At 38.8% G+C, this 15,711-nt stretch overlaps 3 protein-coding genes across 3 annotated transcripts in view; 1 reads left to right on the top strand and 2 right to left on the bottom strand.

Moving 5' to 3' along the window:
* Window positions 1-1,163: 1,163 nt before the first annotated feature.
* Window positions 1,164-8,167, top strand: LOC139963663 (WAP, Kazal, immunoglobulin, Kunitz and NTR domain-containing protein 1-like). The gene is made up of 6 exons (XM_071964671.1): window positions 1,164-1,344; window positions 1,842-2,081; window positions 2,523-2,702; window positions 3,309-3,473; window positions 4,684-4,746; window positions 5,039-8,167. The coding sequence occupies exons 3-6, from the start codon at window positions 2,564-2,566 to the stop codon at window positions 5,392-5,394; spliced, it is 723 nt and encodes a 240-aa protein (XP_071820772.1). The 5' UTR covers window positions 1,164-1,344; window positions 1,842-2,081; window positions 2,523-2,563; the 3' UTR covers window positions 5,395-8,167.
* Window positions 8,168-10,689: 2,522 nt separating this feature from the next.
* LOC139963660 (serum paraoxonase/arylesterase 2-like) overlaps window positions 10,690-15,711 on the bottom strand; it is a 121,940-nt gene continuing 116,918 nt past the window's right edge. Inside the window, exons 4-5 of the mRNA XM_071964668.1 lie at window positions 12,181-12,764; window positions 10,690-11,603 (exon numbers count right to left, since the gene is read on the bottom strand). The gene's annotated coding sequence lies outside the window, so the exon portion shown is untranslated. The remainder of the gene's footprint in view (window positions 11,604-12,180; window positions 12,765-15,711) is intronic.
* LOC139964094 (serum paraoxonase/arylesterase 2-like) lies at window positions 13,976-15,061 on the bottom strand. The gene has a single exon (XM_071965444.1). It carries the CDS (start codon window positions 15,059-15,061, stop codon window positions 13,976-13,978), a length of 1,086 nt encoding a protein of 361 aa, XP_071821545.1.

The raw sequence follows: 15,711 nt of genomic DNA, 5'->3' as shown, positions 1-15,711 counted from the left end.
CCCACATTTGTGGTCGCTTAAGCGTCGTTAAAATAACTGCTGCTGCTGATTATTATTATTATTATTATCATTATCATTATTATTATTATTATTATTATTATTATTATTATTATTATTATTATTATTATTATTATTATTATTATTATTATTATTATTATTATTATTATTATTATTATTATTATTATTATTATTATTATTATTATTATTATTATTATTATCATTATTATTACTATTATTATTATTATTATTATTATTATTATTATTATTATTATTATTATTATTATTATTATTATTATTATTATTATTATTATTATTATTATTATTATTATTATTATTATTATTATTATTATTATTATTATTATTATTATTATTATGTATAACTAATTGAATAACTGGAAAATGACTACGAAAGGTTAGACAAAGGAACAAAGCAATTTATAGCCAGAGCGGGATTCGAACCAGTGACTTCTGGGTTGCAGAGCTCACTGGTTCGAACCCGAACGTGTCCGACATGCAGCTTTCAGATGGGAGTTTATTTTTAGTAATTGTATAATTTACTAAGAAGACAAAATATACTGCAGATTATCTCTGAAAAGCACAATATCATTTGATTTTGATTGGGTAATGAACCCACTGCCAAGCAATGTATATTAACAATAGCGAGGAGAGTAGAGACAAAATGTGTTGGCATCCAATATGTGAAAATAATCACTAAAAATTGATCACAAGAAACAGAGATACACTGAAATCACAATTATAACACTTAATCATGCTGAGAGCAGGAGAAGAGAAGAATCGTGCGATGCAAAACTATAAAATACATCTAAATATCATTTATGAATACTTCGATTCATAACCTAGATACTGATGTTATTTCAATATTTCTTTTAAAAGTCCTCAAAATGAAGATGTATTTTCGAAGACTCTTCCCTGTAGTAAGCATAGATCTATACCCATTGACGTTGTGTGACAACATCACGTTGTGACACCCGAACCGAATTGTACAGTTGCTTATATTAGCGTTTTCGACATATATTGCGCATTTATATGCATCTGTGTTATAACATGATAACACGTGTTGGGTGGGTTGTGAAAACTACCTAATACATATAATGGAATATGATCGCCTCTATGATAAACCCTGATAACGTCTCATTCTCTTATTTTCAGCAACTGCCTGCGTGCCCATAAATATAACAAACGGTGTATGCTCGGGCAACTCTTACAACATTGGCTCTGTGTTGACTTGTTCGTGTAATGAAGGGTTTTCTGTAGCTGGATCAACTGCGGGCCTAGAATGTCTCGCGAATGGAAATTGGAATGGAAGTTCTCCAGTTTGCATTGGTAACCTACCAAATTTATATTTAAAGATAAATGATGGGTGAGGTTTGGTCAGAGCCAGGGGAAAAACCCCGCGGTTTATCGGAAATTCGCACCCGGTTTTATCGGGATCAATAACCTACTATAGGTACTAGTTTGCCCAATATTTCAGGGGAAAAGTTAGCCACAGTACCCCCTCCGCAGTCTTTGCACCTTCATGACCGCCCTCCTCAACCTTCTATGTTTATTATTCTGGCAATTGATATTCGAATTTCCTTACGATATTCTCTTCTTCCCCATAATCATTCAAATTTCTCTGAGCACTGTCCACGACGGGTTTTGCTGGCATAACGAAAATATAACGCAATGTTTCACATTATTTGATGACAAGACGAAGAAGAATATAGTAAAATATACAAAAGTCAAACCAAATATTAAATACCGTAAACTTTAAGCGTTTCTGTTGTACACCTCTGTAAAATATCCTACAGTAACATAGTACGCTTCACATGACTCTACAGATTTGTGCAGCCAAACGTCTTGCCCTTTCGGACAAAAATGTGATGTTGTCAGCAACACCGCCGTCTGTATCTGTCTCGAGATTTCTGACTGTGCTGACGTCAGCAGTCTCAAGGAGGAAGACCGCGTCTGCGGATCTAATGCATTGACCTATCCGTCATCTTGTCATCTGGGAGTCGGGGTCTGTGCACAGGGTGGTTCAAGTAATTTACGATTACTCCATCGCGGTTCTTGTGAAATCTGTGAGTAAATATGTGTGTATCGCGTTATTGTTTTCTTTCCTCTCCTCTTTCCTTTCAGCTTCTTCTCCTCTCCGCTTTCAGTTTTGTCTAACTGGAGCATTCAGCAGGGGAGAGGTGGTGATGGGTCGGGTTAAACTTGGTGAAGTGTCATGACTTTGGTCTCTTCCCCTGTTCCTACAGCAACATTAAAAAAAAACATGGATTTGAAAGGACAAAGGAAAGAATGAGAATATGTTGTAGGAACAGGGAATTGTTTACACAATTGGTAGGCAAACTGAATTAAATACACAACCCTTTAACCCTTCCGTGGTTATACCTCTCTACATACCATTCTCCAGGTCAAGTTCGATCGTATCTTTCCGGTTGCCAAGTTGGCCTGTAATTTATTATCAAATTACATCAATTTTTATATCATGTTTTTTCTTCCGTCTTGTCCTTCAGGTGGAAGATGTAGAAGCAAGCCCCATGACAGCTACATAGCAATGGACCTGAATATCGAGCTCGATTATGGTAAAGTTTACTTCAACGGCGACAACTGTGCAATGACGCCTTTCGGTTATGGACTCCAAATGGGTACTGGGTTTACTGCAATGTCTGAATGCCAACAGATTTGCCTACGGCGTAAGTGATATGATCCTTCTCAAAGGTTTTTTTAGCTGTCTTTGTAATTCGTGGAATGGTCGTACATTATTATGAAGCCTGCATAGCGGACGGGTACAAACTTTGCTAAATTGATGGCACCATTCATAAAAGACCTTTGGTTAAAATTGTGTGCCGCACATATGTCGTTTACCGCATTATATACGGTAGCTGCCATACAGAGTGCATGTTCCGATGTGAGATGTTGATAAGTCACAAAAATACGTTCTGCTACGTAGAATGTTTGCTCAATTGAGTAAGATTCTATGCAGCTTTAATATTGGAGTAATTAAAAGGTTAGTCACGGGGAATTGAGTGGGGTGGGGCAATGGTTTTGCAACGAGGGTCATATGCATTGTCACCAACAGGCCAGGAGCCCGAGGTCGATTAGGGGCCCAAGGTAACCTGGGGCAGAGCATAATGTATTATCATTTTCATAATCGTGAGCCCGGTGATATCATTGTTCCCGGGTTCGACCTAGACCTCTACGCCATTGTATTGTAGGAAGTCACATTTTGCAAACCTATATTATACAGTCATATATGATGCGTTTACGATACTATAATAATTATTATTTTCTTCCTTTAGAAAACTTTTGTTTAGTACCACATGTTGAGGGACCGTGCGATAAATCCGTCCCGCGATGGGCCTATGACGTTGGCAGTAAGGTATGTGTCCCGTTCAACTACAGTGGCTGTGGAGGTAATGAGAACAACTTCGTGACCAGAGATCAGTGTACACAAACCTGTCCAGGTAAGTATATGGTTTACATATGGAATGTATTTCCAAACAACAGTAATGATACTATTTCGTCTAATTAAAACAAAGAAGAGGGATTACGTCGAGACAAAGAAAGACATTTTAGATATATGTTTAATGCGTTTTTTTACTCATACTATCAGCATTTTCAAAAACATAACATGGACTCACTAATTGACATTGTTTGTACTCACGATATAGTGTAATGAAGTGATATGGATGAACATGTACCCCATTGAGTTTTACCAAGCACCTGCACCACGACCGTAAAAAGAAAATACATAAGAAATTGTTTGACCTGCTTTTTCAGACGTCTGGTTTGGGACCGTAAATTTAGACAAAAATAAACATAAGAAAGATTAAAAGCACATGCTGCTTTCTTTCTCACTCATGATTGGTTCATTTAGCGATAGATGTGATGAATGTTAATGATGTTCAGAAGTAAGTAATATTGAACCAATCAGTGGTCAGATGTTCTATCACGTGTGAGCCCACGCTTACCACTTGTCGAACAATTATCTTTAGAGGCAAGCGAGTCTGGAAAAGTTAGTCAGCCAGTGCTCACGATCATTGTTGCAGCCGTATTATACATCAAGTTGCTTTTAATTAGTATCTTGAAGTAATTTTACACTGCTCTTATTGAATATTACAGAGAGACGGAGAAAATAATTCGTCTTGAAATCAGCGGAACTTTTTAATCATTTATTTGAAAGGAGCTTCTTGGCTTCTGTAAATAGCCTACCATGTTAACTGCCCCCAATAAACCAACTCTACCGAGTTACAGGGCGCCGTAACACAGTCACATTTCAGTAGATTCAAACGCACAAGTTTGAGCCTTTTGATGATCAGTTTCTAACCTAATTTATTTTTCGGCACAACTGGATGAACTTTCCATAAACACTACATATTAACAACCTCTTTTGCTCTCAGTTATGTTAGTAGAACCAAACGTGGCGTTTTCGGGCTAAACTCTACACTGTTGATCATCACTGCTGATGATATTTCTTAGGCGTTTTCAATTTCTAACAAATCAATTGCTGTTTACTAGTCTAAATGACCGAGAACAGTTCTCCGACGGAAAATTTAAAATAAAAGTGAAAATTTTGAACTTGGATATTTAGCATGCTCATTTATTGGCAGTACTTCCTCTTCCGATATGTTTTTTTTCTTCTCACCTCCTTCTCTTCTTCCATCCACTTAACAGATCGTTGTCCAACCTGCCCACAACGTGTCTCCTTGTCAGAACTCTGTAGGCAGAATACTACCTGTAAGTATACTGAAGTACTGTGTTTATATTTGAAAGACCCGCTAAACTTGAAACAATTAATATAATTTCCGTTCTCAAAGCAAAAAGATTAGACTCTGCCATGTTTAAAATTGCTATAAACCAGTAAACATTCGTGATGGGTGGAGGATACATATTCGTTGACAAAATGCACAGTCAATTCAAACACAAATTCTCTAATTTAATATTTGTCAAGATTACTAACTCGAATTTACTTGCAAGCAATACCAAATTGTGCTACAAATACCTCTAAAACTAATTTTCGCTTCCACAGTCATACTGTCCATAGTAATACGTGTCCACAGCTACGCCACGGGTGTCGCAAAGTTTCGCTTAACTACTACACACATTGCCAAGCCTTTTGATCAGGCACCACTGAATGGCAATCTTAATGTGGATGAACTATCACTGAACCGAAACCAAGACATCTGTTACTGTCCTCGTCTGTACATTCTGGATACTCCATTTCTGATCAGTATCGACGGAACATCAGAAAAAATATCCGATCCAACCTTCGCAAAGCCGTGGGATTTCAAATTACAGACACAGTTCCTAGCAACGAGGTCTTGCTTCCCCTACATTGGTAATCTCGCATTCGATGACGTGCCATCTTTAATCCTCCATCTGTAAATGTCACCGGTGGCCACAAAGGAACATGTGGATCTTCTGTAATCCACACAAAAATCAGCTAATAGTAAGGAGGCAGAACTAGTGAACTTAATTGATAGTATCTGTTATGTATCTGTTACAGTTATGTCATTTCATTAAGAATAACGTAGCCTGGGGAAATGCAAAGAACGAATGCAAGTCCTAGAACAATCTTCCCACATTTGTGAAAATCAGATAATTCCCCATTTTCATTAAATTTAAAGGACGTCCTGTAAATTAAAACACTTGAAGGGTACAAATTCTCATATCTAACAAGTGTCCCCGTTTGTTATGAAACTAGTATTTTGCTTTCCTTTTTCTTTTTTTTTTCTTTTTTTTTTGGGGGGGGGGACATTAAAGAATATGCTCTGTCTCATAAATGAAGCGTATGCTACCTTTGTGGAAAAGTCTAAGTGCACTACTTGTTGACAACAGGGAAACCATTTTGAATGAAAGTACTGTGGAAAGTGCCAAATTTGTAACATTAAAACATGTGGTCTTTCTCATAAATCAAACGTCTGCTACCTTTGTGGCAAAGTTCAAGTGCACCATTTGTTGATAGCAGATAACAGAAAAGAACCAATTTTGAAATGCGAAGTGTATCTTTTACCGCCCCGCCCCGTCTATCTCTTCTCCCTCCATATATTTGAGACTGGAAGCAGTAATGAAACTGCATTCACTCTCCCACAATTCCTAGTTTCTACGTTATCTTCAGTCCCTCATCTTACATAAGAAGTAAGGACTCTCCCACAATTCCTAGTTTCTACGTCATCTTCATTCCCTTATCTTACAAGAAGTAAGGACTACAATTAAAGCTAACGTTTTGCGTTGATTTCGGGTAAATTCTCTTCCCTCAAAACAGATGAAAATATAAAAATTTAGTTGTAGCTATTGTTGTACTCAGTATACATAAACAAATAGCTTAGCTTAGCAAGTTATATGGACGCTAACTTCCATATATTCTGTCACACGGCATGGAATTAACGACACATGTGTATGACGTATGCTCCTCCAAATACATTGCTATGAATGCTACTTCCATTTATACCATATAATGTAATGTTAGCTTTTAGCATTTCAACATTTGTTAACAAAATTTACGACGATATTCATATATATTTCTTGGACGTGCCACATCTTATTGTGATGAAAAATCGTATTAACATGTGTAGCGGCGTAGCTAGGCCCGTGCGACCGCCCCGGGCTTGGGTCCTCAGAGTTGACCAGTAAGAACTACCGATAAAGAAAAGGGAAATTTAAACGAAATCCTGACCGCTACAGCAAAAAGCCGGAGAGGGTCATATCCGGGCGTCTATATACAGGTGCCAAATAAAAGGAAATTAAATTTCAACATTTTTCACATTCATTGAATGTGGACTCGCCTTTGTGGCCTATTACTGTTTGCTGCACCGGGTCCTGTTGCTACGCCACATTCGAAGGCTTCCACTATTTCATACTTGATAAGATGACTGTATACATTGCCAATATTTACTTACATTTAATATCACTACCAATTAATTTTCTTTTCTTGACGTGTCACAACTAGTGACGAAAATAATTGACATAATTAAGCGATAAGAGTGCACTGCCTGCTTGTTCCATCATGAGGCATATACTGATGGGTTGTTGTTCAATGCACAGCCTATACTCTTGATCCTAACGTTCTTTCTACATTGCTTGTTCCATCATGAGGCATATACTGATGAGTTGTTCAATGCACAGCCTATACTCTTATTCCTAACGTTCTTTCTACATTGCTTGTTCCATCATGAGGCATATACTGATGAGTTGTTCAATGCACAGCCTATACTCTTATTCCTAACGTTCTTTCTACATTGCTTGTTCCGATCATGATGCATATACTGATGGGTTGTTCAATGCACAGCCTATAATCTTGATCCTAACGTTCTTTCTACATTGCTTGTTCCATCATGAGGCACATACTGATGGGTTGTTCAATGCACAGCCTATACTCTTGATCCTAACGTTCTTTCTACATTGCTTGTTCCATCACGAGGCATATACTGATGGGTTGTTCAATGCACAGCCTATAATCTTGATCCTAACGTTCTTTCTACATTGCTTGTTCCATCATGAGGCACATACTGATGAGTTGTTCAATGCACAGCCTATACTCTTATTCCTAACGTTCTTTCTACATTGCTTGTTCCGATCATGACGCATATACTGATGGGTTGTTCAATGCACAGCCTATACTCTTGATCCTAACGTTCTTTCTACATTGCTTGTTCCATCATGACGCATATACTGATGGGTTGTTCAATGCACAGCCTATACTCTTGATCCTAAAGTTCTTTCTACATTGCTTGTTCCATCATGACGCATATACTGATGGGTTGTTCAATGCACAGCCTTGTGAGGAAATTATACTATTTTTAGCCGTTAGCATTCACGTTTACGTGGTTGCATAATTTAATACATGTGCTTGCACACAAACACATTAGTTTCTAGATATGAGCATGGTAATCTAAGTATATCACACTTCATTGTCTCAGCTTGTTTTTGAAGTCGTGTAAGTTCATAATTTCCTTTTCATTAACCCAATATTAATACATCAGACATCTTGTCACGCATAATATCTTTTGATGGGCGTTAATTATGCAACTTATTCATTCTACGCTGCTGTTTTGTTTTGCCCATGTTTCTATTTTCTGAAGTATTATATAAGTCCATTCTTTTTGTTGGTATGCTTTCTCTTCACTTACCGCCCCGCCCCTCTCTTAAATGCTAATTTCTTCACTCAAAGCTCCTCCTCCTCTCCTCTCCTCTCCCACTTCCTCTCCTCTCCCCCCCCCCCCCCTTATTTTATATACCCAATGCTGTTTTGTTTTGCCCATGTTTCTATTTTATGAGGTATTATATCAGTCCATTCTTTTTGTTGGTATGTTTTTTCTTCACTAACCGCCTCGCCCCTCTCTTTAAATGCTAATTTCTTCACCCAAAGCTCCTCCTCTCCTCTCCCACTTCCTCTCCTCTCCCCTTATTTTACATGCTCAATTCTTCTTCGTAACCAGCCTCACTCTTTCGGACGTGTCACAACTTATGATGAAAATAAACCATTTTATTTCACTTCAAATTTCTTGAATTCGGAGACTGTAATGTTGTGCCACATATATTGTAATCATGTATTCAAATACTGACATGCGGTACTTTATATTCTATAACTAATTGGATTGTTTATAACATGTAGACATGTGACGTGTCATAGAATCAACTAATTAATCATTTCAGGAATAATAACGACCAGTTTACGATTTATCACAAACTTGCATCTGTCTGTTGCTTCTGTTTATTCTCCAGGCGTGAATCCAGGGGTGGGGGTGGGTACACCCACCTTTCCAACCTCACACACTTTAATAAGCACAACTTGACTTCTTACACACACAAACACACCCACACATATATATATATATTATATATATATATATATATATATAGCATAATTTCATATATAGCATATGTAATAATCGGTAAGCACAGTCTATTTGTTTGGATCGTCACATAACTAATTGCTAAAGTCAATTTAATGGTTAAACTAGGTAGAGGCACCCCCCCCCCTTCCTTCCCCTCCCACATTCATACACTATGTACCCCTCTCCTTGTCTAGTCTAACATGCAATACGCTGATTTCTCCTCCGTCGATCATTAGTACAGTAGATGAGTAAAATTTCCCCCCCCCCCTCCCCTCTCTCTCGCTCTATTCCATCCTCCATGTCGTCCCACAATCTTTAACCTTGAGAGAATATAGATACTTGTGTAGACGGCGAACAGCCTATATATACTATTGACTAATTGACTTGAACCTATGTCTGGTGGAAATGTATGTAAAACATATTGATGTATATGCGTGCTATCAGCCTTATCAGGAAATGGTATTTCTGTGTGAGATAAATTCGATGCCCTTTGTAACATCAATGTTTGCTTAATAACATCTAACTAAATTTGAATATTGTATTTGTGTACACTTAGTGCAATGACAAATGCTCCCACAAGAGATGATGAATAGATAAGCATACATTATGTATACCGCAGAAAAACTGATATACATCGATATACGTATAGTGTGCCAGTGGTACGTGATCGGATGCATGCCTTTTTACTAAACTTACCATGATATAACCAAACTTAAAGAATAGACCTCAATAAGTTCACTTCCCTTCCCCGTGCACATGCAGAACTTGAGGCGGAATCTCATCCTTGAGAGATGCATTGCCTGAAGAGTTCATTAAGCCATCATCAACGAGCTCTCCAAATAGTAGAATCTGCATTCCACAGACATCGACAGTGTAGATAGTCACTCCCTTCCTATACAGGCTACTGTAGTTGTGATATAATGCCCCTACAAATCCATCAATATACACTCCTACCACAAACCCCCCACCCCACCCCACCCCTCCACTTCAAAGGCGTACGGAATATATGTGTTGAAAAAGATCACCTGGTTTACATTATCCAAAACAAAAATTGAAAGATAGTTGAAACATCCATCTTCGTCGCTTTTTATGAGATTGAGAGTCGACATGTTAAAATCATATAAGATCGAAATATTGAAATATCGAAAATGTTCGTGTTGATGACTGATTTATTAATGTTTAGTCTCATATATATCAACTCGGTAGGATGGGATCCTAACTATATATGCATGACATTCAAGAGGATGTACAAGGAACGTCTTACTATATAGTATTGGTTATACAGACAGTGTGTGCTTCAACCAACTTGTATATGTGAGTGTGGGCGTTCGTGCTTGCGCGTGTATATATGGGAGTGAATTAAAAGTTCTCACGCAAATAAACAACGATAAACAAATAACAGTACCCCTCCCTTTAAAATAAAGGGAACAATGCGCATTTTTCTTGCGTCTTTCTTGGAACATTTTCTTCTTATCTTCCAATAATCCTATGTTATGTTACCGGTGATGATTGCCGTGATAGCATGCCACATGGGTCACTCCTTTCGCTAGAACGTGTACTCTCAACGAGATATTCGGCAACATTTTCAAAGACTTTTAATAAAGAGTTAAGGCGCAAAGATAGATTATGATCGGTTGTAGACTGTTGCTCTGAATGCTCTGAGAATTCAGGTTGTATTGCTACAGCACTTTTAAGGTTTGTTTTTGTTTATGTTTGTTTTGAAAATGTACCATTACACATCCGATACTAATCTTCGTTTATATATAAAACACACTGACCAACAAATCCGCTGAACTGAGGCAACGTAGAGTGACACACACTAAAAAAAAACACAGAAAAAAGATTAAACGACTAAAAGATATATAGTCTCAAATAAAGTGTTAACCGTTTAAATTCTGTTAAAAATAAATATTACTGGGTGTAATCCAACAATGGTCCTTCCTTTAAACGAATTTAAAGGAAAAACTAAAACATTCACGATTGACTAATTAGACTATATAAAAGAAAAGATTTATCATAAACAATGAGGCCGGGAACGAGAAGGAGCTGACGTCGTGATCCCTGTACCATTGAAAGAGCATTAGAAATATTTTTTTAGCTGAATAATTATCTGGAAAATTGGAATAATCACACACGACGTTTCTCCTGGTTTGGCTGCATAAATGATGACATCATCAAAATTAAAATGCCGCCTAAAATCATCCTTTGACATCATTTTTGTTTGTTTTTGGTTAAAGCAAGTAGTACTCCAAACAGTCGTCAGATGGTCTGTAATTGTAGTACGTGCTAGCGTTACCCATGTCACAAAATGCTACCCAAGGTAAGACGTCGTACCATATATGTTTCAGAATATTTGTGATACCATCAGGTGAATATGCGTCAGCAGTACCGCCATTTTGTTCAATGCCTATTCTCAGCCGTCCATCATCTCCATAGCAACACTGTTGTCCAGATAATGAATGAGACAATATGGAGGGTGCACGTAAGCAATTACTTGCCCCCTCGTGGAAATAACCTATCAAAGAGTTACTCGTGATAAAACGTTGGTCCTTATCGGCTTGTGATAGTGTACATGGACATGCAGGCAGTTTTGAATTGTAAACCAGGCGCAGTGTGTCCATCCATGTACTGGGTGTGCCGCCGAAAGTCTTCAGCGCCAAATGGGCCGTTAAAGAAGCAAGAAAATCCGGAATACATGCGCAGCAGGCCAGCAATATGGCGATGGCTGTTAGAAAGATCTTCATTTTCCACATTGGTCTGCACAAGAGAAAAAGAGTCATAAATACCAAACGTAATATATCAGCCCATTGCTTGGGGTTTCTCCACACAAGTTACGATACGTGATTCCTATAGAATAGATTCGCTTCTCACGCATAGACGATGTCGTGATTTGTTCAAAATCTATGACATAATTGTTGCTATACCTCAGATCTTCTCATTACTCTGCTTTTTAGAATGATGAATTATTAGTGACAAATAGTACCATTAGTTCGAAGACTCGGTTTAGTGTTATCTTGCATAAAGTGAAAATCTATACCTTAAAAAATCTTATATTCATAGACACAGTGATCGTAGATTTTCTTGAGCGCTTGAAATGATAAAAATGCAGCGTATATGAAGATAGTTATAGTTCCACATCAGACTCTCTTCATAACTATACACCACCCTTAACCTCCTCACCAACGAATATGTCCAGGCAAGGATCCATGGATTGTTTCCCCATCCCCTTACACCACTCCCATCGATGACATAAAGTCTTAACCCTCAATTCCCCCCCCCCAACCCCGCCCATGGGTACAAAAATTATAGTTGCGACCCATTACAAGTTCTTTACCTTGAGTGGACATGGCAGGGATATCTTGAGAAGGAAGACTGGCTTTCGATTTCAGTTACTTTCCGCCCGTCCGATCGATATCCATTCGATTCGATAGTATGTATAAACCAGGTTCCAGTATGTTGATCTCACTCCTTTCCAAGTTTATGCCTTCTTGCATGCTGTATATTCGTAATCTGTGAACGAAGTTATCAAATAAAATACAGGGGCTTCCTTCTAGTCCAAATGTAAATATCTGACTGTTCTGGAGTCATTGACAAACAAACAAATTAATTGTCTTCCGAAAGCAACGAGACTCCAACAAAAGCACATATAAAATATATGACTGATATTAAAGTTAGCACAAGCGTTAAACGGGTCCAAGGTACAGAGAGATAACAGCTGGTTTCAGTTTGACGAATATATTCATTCCATATTCATATACATATACATATACATGCCTGAAAATATCCAGTCACACATTGCTTTGTCACCTTTATAGCTCCAAACCTATTCCACACAATAGTGCTCAAAATTTGCGGAATGCGATTTTGATTTTCAATTGTTTTCTTGTTTACTTTCCACATCAGAGACTCCCAGCTGGTCTAAGCTATAAATCGATACTCTATCTGGATTCGGAGCCACGGAACAGATTCAGCTATAATAATATATAGCCTGAGTACAATTTCTTACAGTGGCACAGTAAGCTTCTAAAAAGTGTGAGGGAGGGTAGTGGAGGAGGTGGGGGGGGGGTTGTTGTCAGAAAGTCCCCGGGAATTGAGTCCTTTCCCTGGAGAAATGTCTCTTTGTTGGTGACGAACAAGAGATGTAAGAGTTATTTTCGAATAATTTTTGTGGATTGTCAACCATACACTCATGGACTATGATTTATAGTAAAACTAAACATTGATCATGTTTTCTATTGTCTTGCATTCTTTTCATTGTTTCCTTATTAAAAGGATCCAGTGGAGGGAAGGGCTTGGTACATTGATACTCGGGAGATCGTCTTCACTCAATTGTTCCCTTTATTACATTATTAATTACATTATTCATTATTGATTTCACAGTTAGCTATTTAAGCGAGGAACAGGATACCTGCAAATTTATTAGGGTTGCTAGCGGAGCCAGTAAACCACCATAAACACTCAAAAAACCTCATTGCAGGCGGCCAATATATGTACACGTGCAATTTATCGCTGTTCGATACAATCTTCATAAAAAAAATAATAAATGTTGAACGGTGATGAATCCGTTACTGTCAAATTTCACTAACTCTTGTGTTCATTATTGACACTGTGAATCATCGATTTATCTTTGAAATTGTTAATACGTACTACAAACAATGAAATGGCTTAACACCCGCCCCCCCCCACACCCCTCTAGCTCTTCTCATTGGCCTTTATGAAACAAGTTTCAATTATCACAGCGACTTGTAGAACAATTCAGCGCCCACTCCTCTATCATAAACAATCTGTAGGCTCTCGTCCCTCTCATAACCACACCTCTCCTCTCTCCCGTTCAAGGAAATTTCGCGTCTACATCTGCCATAAAAAGGATCATGCCGCTCACACCCCCCTCCCCCTTCCATAGCAAATGTTTTCATACATTACTGCCATATAAACCCATAGACTTACCCGTCCCTCCCTTCCCTACCCACCCACCCACAACCCTTTACCCTTAATGCAGTTAGCATCCACCTCTACGTTGCTATAGCGATTCTTGCAACGCCAACCTTCTGCCTCCTCCCCTTCCAAAGCAATTTGCCTCCACCCCCCCCCCCACCCCTGCCATAAAGCAGCCTGGCGCTTCTATTCACTCAGTCATTTGCGTATCTGATCTCGCATAGTGCTGCTTTCTCTAGCACGCTTCCCAGTAACAACTTGTCTTGAAATAAAGCAGCACTCGAGGACACCGACAGCAGGTATCCGTCATCTGCAAATAGCTCCACGATATTATAAGTTTCAAAGGGGTTATCTCGTCCACCAGACAAAGGTCTGATACGAAGTAAATGTGAGGGCGCTTTATGACCATAGTCAGTGATCATAGTGAAGAATCCTATCGGGATACCACAGCTTGCTAGCAAATCTCCAGTTGCTGGATCATAAAATAGGTTGTCGAGGATAGCTGACAAACTGATGGTTTGGACTCTCGTCAAAGAACCGTCTCCCTCTCTCCGAAACACGACTATAGCTTCATCAACCATGTACGAGACGAATATGAACCTCCCATCGGATGAGGACGTTATTCCGTTTAGGATTTTACCATTCCCCGCTACCTGTCTGGCTGTAACTCCGTCGTAATAGACTACACTGCCTGTTGATAACTGTAGCAGGAATGAGATGGTAAGCAAAGGGCCATCACGCACAGACGCTGCATTTGTGACGTAAAAGCTCGAGTCACCTGTCGCAATGACGTCATTCAGATTAGCAAATAAAGGATTATAAATTGTCCTGGTATGCCTTAGTGAGAGCGGTGGCTCGAACCGAAATATCTCAATCGTATCTTCGGTTAACCGATGATCCACCAAGAAGATTTGGATGCCTTCTTTGTCTTCCCATAAAGATATACCATGTGGTGACGCCAGTCTGACGTCACCTATAAGCTCTAACTCTTTGGCGTCCCCGTCAGGTTTGTTAAAGTCGAAGAGAAAAACTCTGGCTAGAGAGTTTTTTATCCGTTCATCTGTGACGTCAGCTGTTTTGTATCCAGACGAGATGAAGGCTAACCCCTGCAGACTAGAAAGCGCGATACCTTCTGCACCAGACCTTATTGGGGCCAGATTCCGACAAGGGCCTGGCCAGTGTGTATGTATCGTTCGATGAGGACCCATGAAATAGACAAAGCCCAATATCCGCCAAGCCAAGACCACCGAAATCCCGAGTATAATGATCTTCCACCACATAGTGCGGAGTTACGAGAAGAGCTGATCAAGAAGAGAACACAATGGATGATTTGTTTAATGACTGGGGGAGAAAACATACAGGTAGGTATAACGTAAATAAACGCTATTTTAGATTTATTATTTTTATTTTTATATTTAGGTTGACAAACAGTCTCAACCATGGAATAAATTCCTCTCTTGTGTTACTTATACATTGTAACACGTAAGCGAATGCACGTTCATTTCTAGTTCGGCCTACTACATTCCTTTTGCGAGAACCTACATACAACACACCTCCGTTGATCAACGAAACAGGTTTCCAGATTTGACTGTAAAGACAAAACAGTATATACACGTGGAATTTTGAACTTAGGGGTATGGCTAACGTGTTTACACTGCGGTCGAAGAAGCCACGTACAAAAACTTTGACTGATTTTTGTGGCGACAACGGCATCACACAAGACGAGAATCTCCCGTTACGAGTCTTGTCTCCGACGCGACAGCAAAACCCTCATTCGATAGGCCTGATATATCAGAGCCCTTACAACAAAGAAAACCAGGCAAGCATCATTCCTGTTTTAGTTGTTGATCCATGTTATCTATACTGAGTGGTCAAACGTTGTGTACTCTCATTTAACAGGTTTCACAAAGTGAAGCCTTATCTGAGTGGC

This window comes from Apostichopus japonicus, chromosome 22, assembly GCF_037975245.1.
Source record: "Apostichopus japonicus isolate 1M-3 chromosome 22, ASM3797524v1, whole genome shotgun sequence".
NCBI lineage: Eukaryota > Metazoa > Echinodermata > Holothuroidea > Aspidochirotida > Stichopodidae > Apostichopus > Apostichopus japonicus.
Note: the sequence above shows the minus strand (reverse complement) of the source record. Positions and strands in the feature narration are given on the sequence as shown.

What these genes read in the sequence shown, in the direction of transcription:
- LOC139963663 (XM_071964671.1), top strand. Translation starts at nt 2,564, where the DNA reads ATGGACCTGAATATCGAGCTCGATTATGGTAAAGTTTACTTCAACGGC. An exon ending in CCAACAGATTTGCCTACGGC is followed by an intron (nt 2,703 to 3,308) that starts GTAAGTGATATG and finishes TTCTTCCTTTAG; the next exon opens with AAAACTTTTGTTTAGTACCA. An exon ending in GTGTACACAAACCTGTCCAG is followed by an intron (nt 3,474 to 4,683) that starts GTAAGTATATGG and finishes TCCACTTAACAG; the next exon opens with ATCGTTGTCCAACCTGCCCA.
- LOC139964094 (XM_071965444.1), bottom strand. Translation starts at nt 15,061, where the DNA reads ATGTGGTGGAAGATCATTATACTCGGGATTTCGGTGGTCTTGGCTTGG.